The sequence below is a fragment of the Triticum urartu genome, chromosome 6 (genome assembly GCF_003073215.2).
Source record: "Triticum urartu cultivar G1812 chromosome 6, Tu2.1, whole genome shotgun sequence".
NCBI lineage: Eukaryota > Viridiplantae > Streptophyta > Magnoliopsida > Poales > Poaceae > Triticum > Triticum urartu.
In genome coordinates, this window is record NC_053027.1 from 123,358,104 (window position 1) to 123,371,912 (window position 13,809).

Genomic DNA, 13,809 nt, shown 5'->3' on the forward strand with positions numbered 1-13,809 from the left:
TATGCATTTTGATGTAACGAAGTTTGTTCGGAATCCCGGATGTGATCACGGACATGACGAGGAGTCTCGAAATGGTCGAGACATAAATATTGATATATTGGAAGCCTATATTTGGATATCGGAAGTGTTCCGAGTGAAATCGGGATTTTACCGGAGTACCGGGAGGTTACCGGAACCCCCCGGGAGGTATATGGGCCTTAGTGGGCTTTAGTGGAGGAGAGGAGAGGTGGCCAGGGCTGGGCCGCGCGCCCCTCCCCCTAGTCCGAATAGGACAAGGAGAGGGGGGCGCCGCCCCCCCTTCCTTCTCTCTCTCCTCTTTCCCCCTCCCGAATCCTATTCCAACTAGGAAAGGGGGGGAATCCTACTCCCGGTGCGAGTAGGACTCCTCTTGGCGTGCCCTCCTCCTGTCCGGCCGCACCTCCCCCTGCTCCTTTATATACGGGGGCAGGGGGCACCCCTAGACACACAAGTTGATCCACGTGATCATATTCTTAGCCGTGTGCGGTGCCCCCTTCCACCATAATCCTCGATAATATTGTAGCGGTGCTTAGGCGAAGCCGTGCCACGGTAGTACATCAAGATCGTCACCACGCCGTCGTGCTTACGGAACTCTTCCCCGACACTTTGCTGGATCAGAGTCCGGGGATCGTCATCGAGCTGAACGTGTGCTAGAACTCGGAGGTGCCGTAGTTTCGGTGCTTGATCGGTCGGGCCGTGAAGACGTACGACTACATCAACCGCGTTGTGCTAACGCTTCCGCTGTCGATCTACAAGGGTACATAGATCACACTCTCCCCTCTCGTTGCTATGCATCACCATGATCTTGCGTGTGCGTAGGAAAATTTTGAAATTACTACGTTCCCTAACACAAAGTATGGACTTTGATGGATTTGCCCGATGATCGGTAAGCCATAGAAAATAAATGGATCTCCAAGAGGAAGACGGACGCTGATAGTAGTGTTACTATCTACAAAGCTAGACTTGTCGAAAAAGGTTTTTGACAAAGTTCAAGGTGTTGACTACGATGAAATTTTCTCACTCATAGCGATGCTTAAGTCTGTCCAAATCATGTTAGCAATTGCCGCATTTTATGAAATCTGGCAAATGGATAAACAAAACTACATTCCTTAATGGATTTAAAGAAGAGTTGTATATGATGCAACCAGAAGATTTTGTCAATCCTAAAGGTGCTAACAAAATATGCAAGCTCCAGCGATCCATCTATGGACTGGTGCAAGCATCTCGGAGTTGGAATATACACTTTGATAAGTTGATCAAAGCATATAGTTTTATACAGACTTGCGGTGAAGCCTGTATTTACAAGAAAGTAAGTGGGAGCATACAACATTTCTGATAAGTATATGTGTATGACATATTGTTGATCGGAAATAATGTAGAATTATTCTGCGAAGCATAAAGGAGTGTTTGAAAGGATTTTGTCAAAGAAAACCTCGGCGAAGCTGCTTACATATTGAGCATCAAGATCTATAGAGATAGATCAAGACGCTTGATAAGTTTTTTTTCAATGAGTACATACCTTGACAAGATTTTGAAGTAGTTCAAAATGGAACAGTCAAAGAAAGAATTCTTGCCTGTGTTACAAGGTGTGAAATTGAGTAAGACTCAAAGCCCGACCACGACAGAAAATAGAATGAGAATGAAAGTCATTCCCTATGCCTTGGCCATAGGTTCTATAAAGTATGCCATGCTGTGTACCAGACCTATTGTATACCCTACACTAACTTTGGCAAGGGAGTACAATAGTGATCTAGGAGTAGATCATTGGACAGCGGGCAAAAATTATCCTTAGTGGAATAAGGATATGTTTCTCGATTATGGAGGTGACAAAAGGTTCGTCGTAAAAGGGTTACGTCGATACAAGTTTTGGCACTGATCCGGATGACTCTTAGTCTTCATCTGGATACATATTGAAAGTGGGAGCAATTAGCTAAAGTAGCTCCGTGCAAAGCATTGTAGACATAGAAAATTGCAAAATATTTACGGATCTGAATATGGCAGACCCGTTGACTAAACTTTTCTCACAGGCAAAACATGATCACACCTTAGTACTCTTTGGGTATTAATCACATAGCAACGTGAACTAGATTACTGACTCTAGTAAACCCTTTGGGTGTTGGTCACATATCGATGTGAACTATGGGTGTTAACCACATAAAGATGTGAACTATTGATGTTAGATCACATGGCGATGTGAACTAGATTATTGACTCTAGTGCAAGTGGGAGACTGAAGGAAATATGCCCTAGAGGCAATAATAAAGTTATTATTTATTTCCTTATATCATGATAAATGTTTATTATTCATGCTAGAATTGTATTAACCGGAAACATAATACATGTGTGAATACATAGACAAACAGAGTGTCACTAGTATGCCTCTACTTGACTAGCTCGTTAATCAAAGATGGTTATGTTTCCTAACCATGGACAAAGAGTTGTTATTTGATTAACGGGATCACATCATTAGGTGAATGATCTGATTGACATGACCCATTCCATTAGCTTAGCACCCGATCGTTTAGTACGTTGTTATTGCTTTTTTCATGACTTATACATGTTCCTATGACTATGAGATTATGCAACTCCCGTTTGCCGGAGGAACACTTTGTGTGCTACCAAACGTCACAATGTAACTGGATGATTATAAAGGTGCTCTACAGGTGTCTCCAAAGGTACATGTTGGGTTGGCGTATTTCGAGATTAGGATTTGTCACTCCGATTGTCGGAGAGGTATCTCTGGGCCCTCTCGGTAATGCACATCACATAAGCCTTACAAGCATTGCAACTAATGAGTTAGTTGTGAGATGATGTATTATGGAACGAGTAAAGAGACTTGCCAGTAACGAGATTGAACTAGGTATTGAGATACCGACGATCGAATCTCGGGCAAGTAACATACCGATGACAAAGGGAACAACATATGTTGTTATGCGGTCTGACCGATAAAGATCTTCGTAGAATATGTAGGAACCAATATGAGCATCCAGGTTCCGCTATTGGTTATTGACCGGAGACGTGTCTTGGTCATGTCTACATTGTTCTCAAACCGTAGGGTCCGCACGCTTAACGTTACGATGACAGTTTCATTATGAGTTTATGTATTTTGATGTACCGAAGGTTGTTCGGAGTCCCGGATATGATCATGGACATGACGAGGAGTCTCGAAATGGTCGAGACATAAATATCGATATATTGGAAGCCTATATTTGGATATCGGAATCGTTCCGGGTGAAATCGGGATTTTACCGGAGTACCGGGGGGTTACCGGAACCCCCCTGGGGGTTATTGGGCCTACATGGGCCCTAAGGGAGAATAGGAAAGGAGGCAAGAGGTGGCCGCGCGCCCCTCCCCTCCCTAGTCCGAATAGGACAAGGAGAGGGGGGCGGCGCCCCCCCTTTCCTTTCCCTCTTCCTCCTCTTTCCCACTTCTCCTTCTCCAACTAGGAAAGAAGGGAGTCCTACTCCCGGTGGGAGTAGGACTCCCCCTTGGCGCGCCCTCCTTGGCCGGCCGCCCCCTCCCCTTGGCTCCTTTATATACGGGGGCAGGGGGCACCCTAGAACACACAAGTTGATCTGCGTGATCGTTCCTTAGCCGTGTGCGGTGCCCCCCTCCATCATATTCCACCTCGGTCATATTGTAGCGGTGCTTAGGCGAAGCCCTGCGACGGTTGAACATCAAGATCGTCACCACGCCGTCGTGCTGACGGAACTCCTCCCCGAAGCTTTGCTGGATCGGAGCCCGGGGAGCGTCATCGAGCTGAACGTGTGCCAAGAACTCGGAGGTGCCGGAGTAACGGTGCTTGGATCGGTTGGACCGGGAAGACGTACGACTACTTCCTCTACGTTGTGTCAACGCTTCCGCTTCGATCTACGAGGGTACGTAGACAGCACTTTCCCCCCTCGTTGCTATGCATCACCATGATCTTGCGTGTGTGTAGGAATTTTTTTGAAATTACTACGTTTCCCAACACTTGTATAAGTGAATGGAGGGAGTATATGTCAAAAACATTTGTCTACTACACGTTTAACCTTTTTCCAATACAAATTTATCAAATTTTTTAATACATGGCAACATTTTTATACACATTTTCATCATTTTTCAAATGCTTAATAAACATTTTTCAAATACAAAATTATTTTTAATACATGTTCAACATTTTTCTATGAACACTTTTAAACATTTTCAAATTGTTGATTAATACTTTTCAAATACAAGATTAACATTTTTTAACACATATTCAACATTTTTTCTATACAGATTTAACATTTGTCAAGTACCTATTCAATATTTTTTCAAAGGGAAAACTTTGTTTTTGCCACTCTAGTTTTTGCCCACTTTGCTTATGCCATTCTAGAATTTGACACATCACTTTTGCCACTCTCAGCTTTTGACAATTATCACAATTGCCATTCTATGGCAAAAGCAATAATTTTTCATTTCACTTTTGCCACTCTTAGATTTTGACAATGTATCATAATTGCCACTCTGAAAATTTTGCTTTTGCCATGGAATGACAATTCTAATAATTGTCAGAAGCTGAGAGTGGCAAAGTGACATGTCAAATTCTAGAGTGGCATAAGCAAAGTAGGCAAAAGCTAGAGTGGCAAAAACAAATTTCCCCTTTTTCAAAAGCTTGATTAACATTTATATATATATATATATATATATGATAAAAAAAATTCATCATTTTTACATACATGGTCAACATTGTTTCTATACACATTTGAAAATTTTAAAATGCTTGATTAAAATTTTGAAATACTCGTTCAACATTTTAAAAGATGCTTTATTAACATTTTTATACATTATCATACAATTCAACATTTTTTAATATGTGGTCAACATTTTTCTATACATATTTAACATTTTCTAAGTATTTGATTAACATTTTTCAAACACTTGTTAAACATTTTTTTAAAAATGCTTGATTAACATTTTGAAATACTTACTCAAATTGTTTCATACACATTTTTTTGTATTCATTTTTGATACATAATAAACATTTTCTCTATACACACTTAAAATTTTTCAAATGCTTGGTCAACATTTTAAAAATATTTTATCTAGATCGATATTTGTAATATATTTATTTAGAATATTTGGAATTGTAAATTTTTTTTAAAAAGGAAAGCAAAAAACAAAAATAAAATAGTAAAAAATAAACAAAACAAAAAACGAGGTTGAATGTTCCCGAGTGTCTGGCCGGCCCAACTCGTGCCACGCTTGAGCGAGACTTGTCCTGGTCTCGCATGAAGCGAGACATATCAGCGCCCTTTCTAAGCAAACCATCTAGGCCTCTATATATCCCCCTCAAAAAAATAAAAAATATAGGCCTCTATATACCAAGTCTGGGCCGTAAATTAACTGCCTCGGACTCGCTCCGAGACTCTTGACTGACTACTGGGCCACTGCGCGAGACCCAATTACAGAGGACTCGCCGCTTTTCTTTTCGTCGCCGGATACACAACCGAAGCCGCCGCGCTCCGCCGCCTCCTCTCGCTCCGCCTCCGCCTCCGCCGTCTGTTGCATCCCTGCCGGCCATGTCGGTGAGTGCCCTCCGCAACCGTACCCTCCGACCTCCCTGCTTCCATCCCCATCACGCAAAACCCTAGCTCCTTTACCCGCTTCCCCCGTCTGATCCGCGCTGCCTCGTCCCCACCTCCGCAGATCTTCGAGTACAACGGGAGCGCCGTGGTGGCGATGGTGGGGAAGAACTGCTTCGCGATCGCCAGCGACCGGCGCCTGGGCGTGCAGCTGCAGACCGTCGCCACCGACTTCCAGAGGGTGTTCAAGATCCACGGCAAGCTGTACATCGGCCTCTCCGGCCTCGCCACGGACGCCCAGACGCTGTGGGTCTCCAATCCCCGATTGGCGGTTTCTGGTTGCTTGGCTGATCGCCCCTGATTTGGTGGCTTTCGTCGGTTTAGGGTTTGGGTCTGATGTCTGTGTGTGCTGCGTCACGTGTGCAGGTACCAGCGGCTGGTGTTTAAGCACAAACTGTACCAGCTTCGGGAGGAGAGGGACATGAAGCCCGAGACCTTTGCCAGCCTCGTCTCCGCCCTCCTTTACGAGAAAAGGTGAGAAGCTTCAAGTATCGGAACTCCTGGTAGCTTGATTTGGAGCATCGTGCAATTTGTGGTCGTGTTAAGAGCAGAGCATATGAACCAGCGCTGAACATGGGAAGTAAATTTAGACTTGCTGAATTGCATTGTGGCGACTGGTTGACTATGTGAAGTAGGGTTGGCGTGCCTTCTATTGGGTTAGTCTCCACATAATTTGGGATAAAAAAAATTGATGATTGATGATATAGCTGGTGCTACAATTCCAAATGTTACCCTCTGATGCATAGGTTAATATTTTGCGTAGTTATGTTGATGTAATTGTGCAATTCCTCCTCTTGTCGCAGTCTGTGTCATGATCATATTTTTGATTAGCTAAAATGTGTAGGATGTTTGTGTAGATACAGTATAACTTTTTTTTTTCTTATCCTTCTGTCTTATTACCACCTCTTATATTTGCTGAACTATGAGGACAGCTAACAGAGTTATTTCATGATATTTAGGTTTGGGCCATACTTCTGCCAACCAATTATTGCCGGGCTAGGTGAAAAGGATCAGCCATTTATATGTACCATGGACTGCATTGGTGCTAAGTATGTATCATATATCTTTCTGTGATCTTTTCCGTTACATGTGTTACAATGCTACTTCCTTCTCAAAAGTACAATTGACTTGAATACGGCTGTAGGCTATGTTTTATTCACATACTTCCATTTATAGTACCTATCTCCCATGGGCATGCTTTGGCTCAGTCAGAATCCTCGGATGTATTTAATCTTTGGTTAAGATTGCTTATTGTCAACTGTCATCCAAGTATTGGCAATTCTAAGGTATGGGATTTATAGGGAGTGAATGTTGAACCACAAGGTTCAGAAAACACCAAACAAGGCTATAAAAGGCATGAAAAACAATTAAGTAACTAAATATTGACCTATATAATGTTAGTACGTATATGCTTTGGAAAGGTTATCTTGTTTTAGTGTTGCCCAGGAGCTGTACAAAGTTGTATTGTTAATGTAGACAGCATGTGCTATGCTAATATACCGTTCCCATCTGTACTTTCCTGGAACCACAGACCGCAGTGCTTCATGTCTCTTGATACACGATGATGGTGATTCTTGAACCGTATGCTGACTTCCTGTGCAGCTATTATATCTGTAGGAGTTAATCTGATCAAAAGTGGTTCCTTTATGCAGGGAACTGGCAAAAGATTTTGTGGTTTCTGGTACTGCTTCGGAATCACTATATGGTGCTTGTGAGTCCATGTACAAACCAGACATGGTTCGTTTCCTTACTCGAGACATGTGTACACGCTAATTTCTTTTATGTAGTTCCTCATGCAAAATGCTATGGTAATTTCCCTTATCTGGTTTTGTACTGTAAATATGACAATTCTTTTAATCATTTTTTTGGTAAAGGAACCCGAAGAACTATTTGAGACCATCTCACAAGCATTGCTGTCTTCTGTTGATCGTGATTGCTTGAGTGGTTGGGGAGGTTATGTTCTTATTGTGTAAGTTACACATATATTTCAAACTCTTACATAGTATACCAAGTATGCATGCGAGTGTGTGACCATCGCTGTGCTGACCGACTCACAATAATTTATTCATTATTAGGGCACTTTGTATGCATAAGGTCATCTCTAAATTTGCTAATCCCAGGAAGATGTGTTATAGTTTGATATTTGAACTGAGCATTAGATTTATTGAACCAACATGTGCTATTATACACCATAAGAGTAGTAATTTTGCAAAGTAGTACCATACTAGAGATCAGAGGAAGGTGCTTTGCCTTCTAGTATGCCTTTGAAGTCCTTCCTGATATTCTGATTCTCTGTTTACCTGGTTGCAGAACGCCCACTGAAGTTCAGGAGAGAGTGCTTAAGGGGAGAATGGACTGATTTCGCAACACCTGCAGTCCTAGTTCACACATGAGATTGTTCAACCTAAAACCCGTGTGATCTACTCTTTCTGTCTGTGCTCAAGCACTTCTTTGTTCGATGCTACAACTTGGAATTTAACATGCCACTGAAATCTGAAATCTGAAATCTGAAATTGAGATCATGTGTGCCTGTGCACTTTGTTCCAGAATTACAGCCTCCAGTCTGAGCAGGCTTTTGTTTTGCCTGTTGAAACTGGAGGCAACTATTGCACATGACATGTCTCTGATATAGTAGTTCGGCTTGTTTGGTTCGTGTACTATGCTTGTCACCCTCTGGGAGTTTGATAAATTTGATTGATCAGTGAGGATCGTATACTCGTATGCCTGTTACTTACAAAATTGTGGTAAGATTGCTTTTATATAGGCAAGCCAAAGCACTGTGCCTATTCTGACGACCTATATTATGCATTTTGACATGCATTCTCGCAACCCTTGTATAGGAATGAAACATGCTCGGACATCTTTTCCTTTTTGCATCACACCAGTGCACACTAATATAGTATTGCCATATCCTAATCCCATGTACCCATCACTTGCCTTATCTCCTCAAGATATACCAGTAGAAAATGAGATCTCCCACACGAACGGCGATCTTCGGTTGCGTCAGCCGACCAGTGTTTTCGCCGGCGCGGCGGAAGCAGAGCACGTAAAGAAACCACTGCCTGCATGCATGTCAACTTAAGTGACTTTTGTAAAGATGGCATGTAGCAGCACGTCGCGGTCGCCTGACATGTACGGCCATTCGCTCAAATCATACAATTGCCTGATCAATTCCTACAAGAATTTTTTACACGGCACACAGAAAACTCCTCCGTTTCCCGGTTGGTATCTTGCTTGCTCATGGGAGAGCGGGAGAAGAAGGGAGGAGGAGAAGTTCCCCGGGCTGCAGGGCTCGTGAGCGACAGCGGTGGTGACCGCCCGCGGCCACGCGTCGTCGGCAGCGGAGGGGAGGGATCTCTCCGGCCAGTTGAGCTCGACCTCATCGGCACAGTCGGTGCGGAGGCACCTCTGGGTTTGCCGGCCGCCGTGTCGGCGGAGGCCGAGCAGGAGCCGCGGCAGCTGTTCCGGTGCCACTACTGCCGGCGGGATTTCTACAGCTCGCAGGCGCTCGGCGGGCACCAGAACGCGCACAAGCGTGAGCGCACGCTCGCAAGGCGCCACGCCGGCGTACCAGCGCCGCTCGGACAGCACGGTTACTCCTTCGCCATCCACGGCGGGCTCGGTGCGCCGGGGCCTGGCGAGCTGCCGAGCTGGTTCGGCGCATTCAACGTCCGGAGGGCGGCGGTGGCGGCGTGCGGCGAGGAGGAAGGCTGGCGGCGGCGGAGTGACGGAAGTGTTGGCCACTGTGGTGATGGCGATCAGGAGCTGCGGAAGCTTGACTTGACGCTAAAGCTGTAATCGTAGTAGATCTTTGGTGCTACTACCCATGGATTAAGTACTTAAGAGTATGTGTGTAAATAGTTTTGTTGCAAAAAAGATGGCATGTGATGAGAATAAGCAACACATAGTACTACTCCCTTCGTTCCTAAATACTTATCTTTCTAGGCATTTCAACAAATGACTACATACAGAGCAAAATGAGTGAATCTACACGTTAAAATATGTCTACATACATCCGTATGTAGTAGTCATTTGAAATATCTAGAAAGACAAATATTTAGAACGGAGAGAGTAGATCATAATTTTAGAAACATTTGAGAGCTCTTGTGAATACATTGATATTTCCCCGCAAAAGAAAAGAATACACTGATTTTGTTTTTTAAGGGGAAGAATACACTGATATTGATGTGCGGAAAACTACAAATCGTAGCTTTGGAGTCGGTCCTCAAAGTCGGTTTCTGGTAAAAGAAATTTTAGCCAACTAATTGGTGCAAACATGGTGGTCTTAAAGCATGCCCAATGGATGACTTATTGCTGCTATGAAATCAGGAGCGGAGCCAGAAAATTTTACCATTGGGTTCAGTCATTGACTTGCTATAAGGATTTGGTACCGATAAATTAATTATAACTTCAAATCTATACCATCTCAAGAAGTGTTTGGCACTAAAACACAACATACATAATAGAGATACGACATCACTTATCACATATTGTATTGCATTAAAAACTGAAAGAGTGCGGCACATACCAGTTGGATGACATTGAATGAAATGGAGAGCTGTTGAGCAAAGTAATGCACATAATAAAGTGAATAATATTGCAAAATATTTGCTTTCAATTGAACACACCATACATGTTGCTTTCCCCATCACACTATTGTCCTCTGACACATATGTTGCTTGCCCCGTCATATTATTGTCCTCTGACCTGTTTTATGCTTAATCAAATATTAGTGAATAATTTTTTAAGAGTAGCCTTGCGACAAATTGTTGATGTTTTCTTAACATGTTAGACTCCAACTAACCGTTCAATGATAAATCCTAGATTGCTAAAGTATTTTGAAAGAATTGTCATCTGCTCTTTGCCAGACACATCGGTAACCTCATCGATCAACAAACTGAATATATTACCTCTGACTTATGCAGTAATATAATTCAAAATTTCTACATACTCATTTGGCAACATCTTTAACTCGTAAGAAAACATAAATAGTAGGCAATATAAAGTCATGATGAAGTCCCCTTTGTAAAATAATTGGGAATTACCTTCGTTAAACTATCCTAGATTAAGTCTCTATTCATACCTGCAATATCCATGTGTGGATAGACATAATTAAGTGGTGGCATGTAAGGTCACTTTGTTAAATATGTGCACCTAATCTCATCTTACTTCCTCGACTTCTTGTGTACTTCTAAATTATCTTCTGATCGCTGAATCATAAGGCAATTCACTCAAACTATTTTATCTTTAAATGGAAAGGCTTCAGAAGACTACTCATGGAGAAATTTGATGCACTTTGACAACGTCTAATGGGTGGCCTTGAAGTGCTAACATCATTATCTAAATCTGATGATGATTTTTTTTGAGGAAATAAAATTCGACATCCTAGATCAATCAAAGTACATGGAATCACTGAATAACTAACTGGAAAACTATGGGATACCAACTACGATATACTCTCTCCGTTTCTAAATATAAGTCTTTGTAGAGATTTCACTATGAACCACATACGGATGTATATAGATGCATTTCAAGTTTAGATTCATTCATTTTGCTTCGTATGTAGTCCATCTAGTGGAATCTCTATAAAAACTTATAGTTAGGAACGGAGGGAGTACACAATAGAGAGGAGATGTGATGAACTGCAACCTCAAATTTGGTCTAGGGAGCCTTCCTGCTGCCGACCTGTCCTTGTCGCCTCATCTCTGTTGCTGGAGTATCGATGCGAACGAGAGAATAGATCTGAGATTGGAGGGAGCGAAAAAAACGCAAAAGGTCGTGCGGCCGGCGGCTGCCCTATACACGTACATAAATAGAACAGCGACAGGAAGCCACGAACAGGCCTGTCAGGCTGGGAGTGAGAGAATTTACATTGTGGGCTTTTGGGCTTCTCACCGAGCGTTTCATTCCAAGTTGATGGGTTTAGCCCTAATTTTGTATTGGTTCATGCACATACTATACATGTATTATACCCCTCGCCAGGCAAAGTCGTTGGGTTTAGCTGAACCCAACGCTCATACGCTGGCTCCGCCACTGTCTGAAATGGTTTTAGGGTAGAAGAGAGAAGGATTTTAGGCCCCACAGAAGCAATGCTTTTCCACATGCCTAAGAATTGTTGCCCAAACTTTTTGGCCTTCTTCAATTATCAAACATTTTAAAGCATGTTCAACACAATTAATCCAAAGCAAACAATATCAAACTCATCTATAAACACAACATCTTCCATCACAATCCACTCCTATATCACAACAAAAACAGAATAAATAATACCTCAAAGGCTTTTTGTCGAACACCTAACATGCACGGAGGGAATTGAATGTACCAATGTAGTTCGGAGATTGTAAATAGTAGTTTTGTTACTAAAAGGATGACTCGCGAGAATATGTGACACACACTAATAATATTTTTAGAACATTTGAGGGCTATTGTGAAACACTCATATTTTCTTGCAAAAAAGGAAGAGGGATAGAATGATATTGATGTGCGAAAAAACTATAGATCTTAGTTTCGTAGTCGATCTTCAAAGTCAGTTTCTGGTGAAAGAAAGTTTTGCGAACTAATTAGTGCACACATGGTGGTCTTAGAGCATGTCCAACGGATGACTTATTGCAGCCTAAAATGATTTTAGGGCAGGAGAGAGAAGGTTTTTAGGCACCGCGACAACAAGGCTTTTACACATGCTTAAAAATTGTTGCCCAATTTTTTTTGGCCTTCTTCAGTTATCAAACAGTTTTAAGCATGTTCAACACAATTAATCCAGAACAGACAATATCAAACTCATCTACAAACACAATATCTTCCACCACAATCCACTCCTATATCACAACAAAAAACAGAAAAAATATTACCTCAAAGGCTTTCTATCGAACACCTAACATGCACATAGGGAATTGAATATCAACCAACGTAGCTCGAGGATTGTAAATAGTAGTTATGTTGCTAAAAGGATGGCTTGCGAGAATATGTGACACATACTAATACTATGTTTTAGAACATTTGAGAGCTCTTGAGAGTATATTGATATTGATTTGCACAAACTACTACAAATGTGAGCTTTGGAAGCAAAAAACTATTGAGGTACCACTAAACACAACTAAAAACAGCTTTCTCGCACCTTTTCTTCCACTCCACCAATGACAAGATTGTAGTGGCTACTACTCCCTCCGTCCGGGTTTATTAGGCCTAAAGACAACTTCTCTTAGACTAAGACACATAGTAATTTTCTCACATTAATTCTTTCATTCCACTCCCAATGCACTCTCTCACATGCATGCAGCCAATAAAAAAGCAGGCATGAAGTGTATTAATTTTCCAGCCATGACACCAACAACAATTGCTTTCAATGCAGCCAATGAAATGGTTGCATGCATGCACCTTTCCAAAGCGGGCCTTATAAAAGGGGACATGCTTGTGATGTTGAGAGGCCTAATAAACCCGGACGGAGGGAGTATTTGGCAATTTGACTTATTGACTAACCTAGGGATTCGTATTACTTCTGCTACTTCTGGCGAGTTGGCTACTGTTGTCTCTGATGTAGGAATTCCAGCCCACGGAGCAAGATGATGAGCGGTCTGTCACTCATGGGCCACCGTTCACGTCGAAGAACACATAAAACGCCATCACTCCTACATCGACCTCAATCATGACTACATCCGGTTTTCTAGGGTTCCCATTAAGGGCAAGATCTTTGGGTGGCTACTTTTCAGAGATAGGGTCAACTCGAAGGAAAACTTGCACCACAAGCATATTGTAGACCGATGCATGCCCTAGATGCGACGCCCCATGCGGGGATGCTGCCCTCATTGCTCTACACTGCCCAGCCGCCGCTCAGGTGTGGATTCATTTGGGCATTCGGCACCCACCTCCCTCGACAGAATTTGGGAGACTGCATCACCACTTGGCCTTGACCCCAACATTTCGCCCTTCGTTGCTCTCACCATCCTCTGGAAATTTTGGGACTCAAGCAAAGCGCTCATCGTCCACGACGAGCATCATCTCTCAAGGACTAGGACTAGGAACATTGTATTTGACTTCTCACTCTGCATCTTTAGATTCAAAGACACTGCATCACAGACACGGCGGGAAAGCTACCTTTCTTCTACGGAATAGATAAATCCCGAACGTTCGGGATTTAAGCATGTCACCCTGAACGTTTTTTGACGGCAATTTTAGTTGCTGCAAGGTGG

At 42.6% G+C, this 13,809-nt stretch overlaps 1 protein-coding gene across 1 annotated transcript; it reads left to right on the top strand.

Annotated features, from left to right (window-relative positions):
* The first annotated feature begins 5,401 nt into the window (after positions 1-5,401).
* LOC125516846 (proteasome subunit beta type-3-like) lies at positions 5,402-8,028 on the top strand. The gene is made up of 7 exons (XM_048682143.1): positions 5,402-5,566; positions 5,688-5,869; positions 5,990-6,097; positions 6,583-6,672; positions 7,276-7,360; positions 7,498-7,592; positions 7,934-8,028. The coding sequence occupies exons 1-7, from the start codon at positions 5,561-5,563 to the stop codon at positions 7,980-7,982; spliced, it is 615 nt and encodes a 204-aa protein (XP_048538100.1). The 5' UTR covers positions 5,402-5,560; the 3' UTR covers positions 7,983-8,028.
* The last annotated feature ends 5,781 nt before the right edge of the window (positions 8,029-13,809 follow it).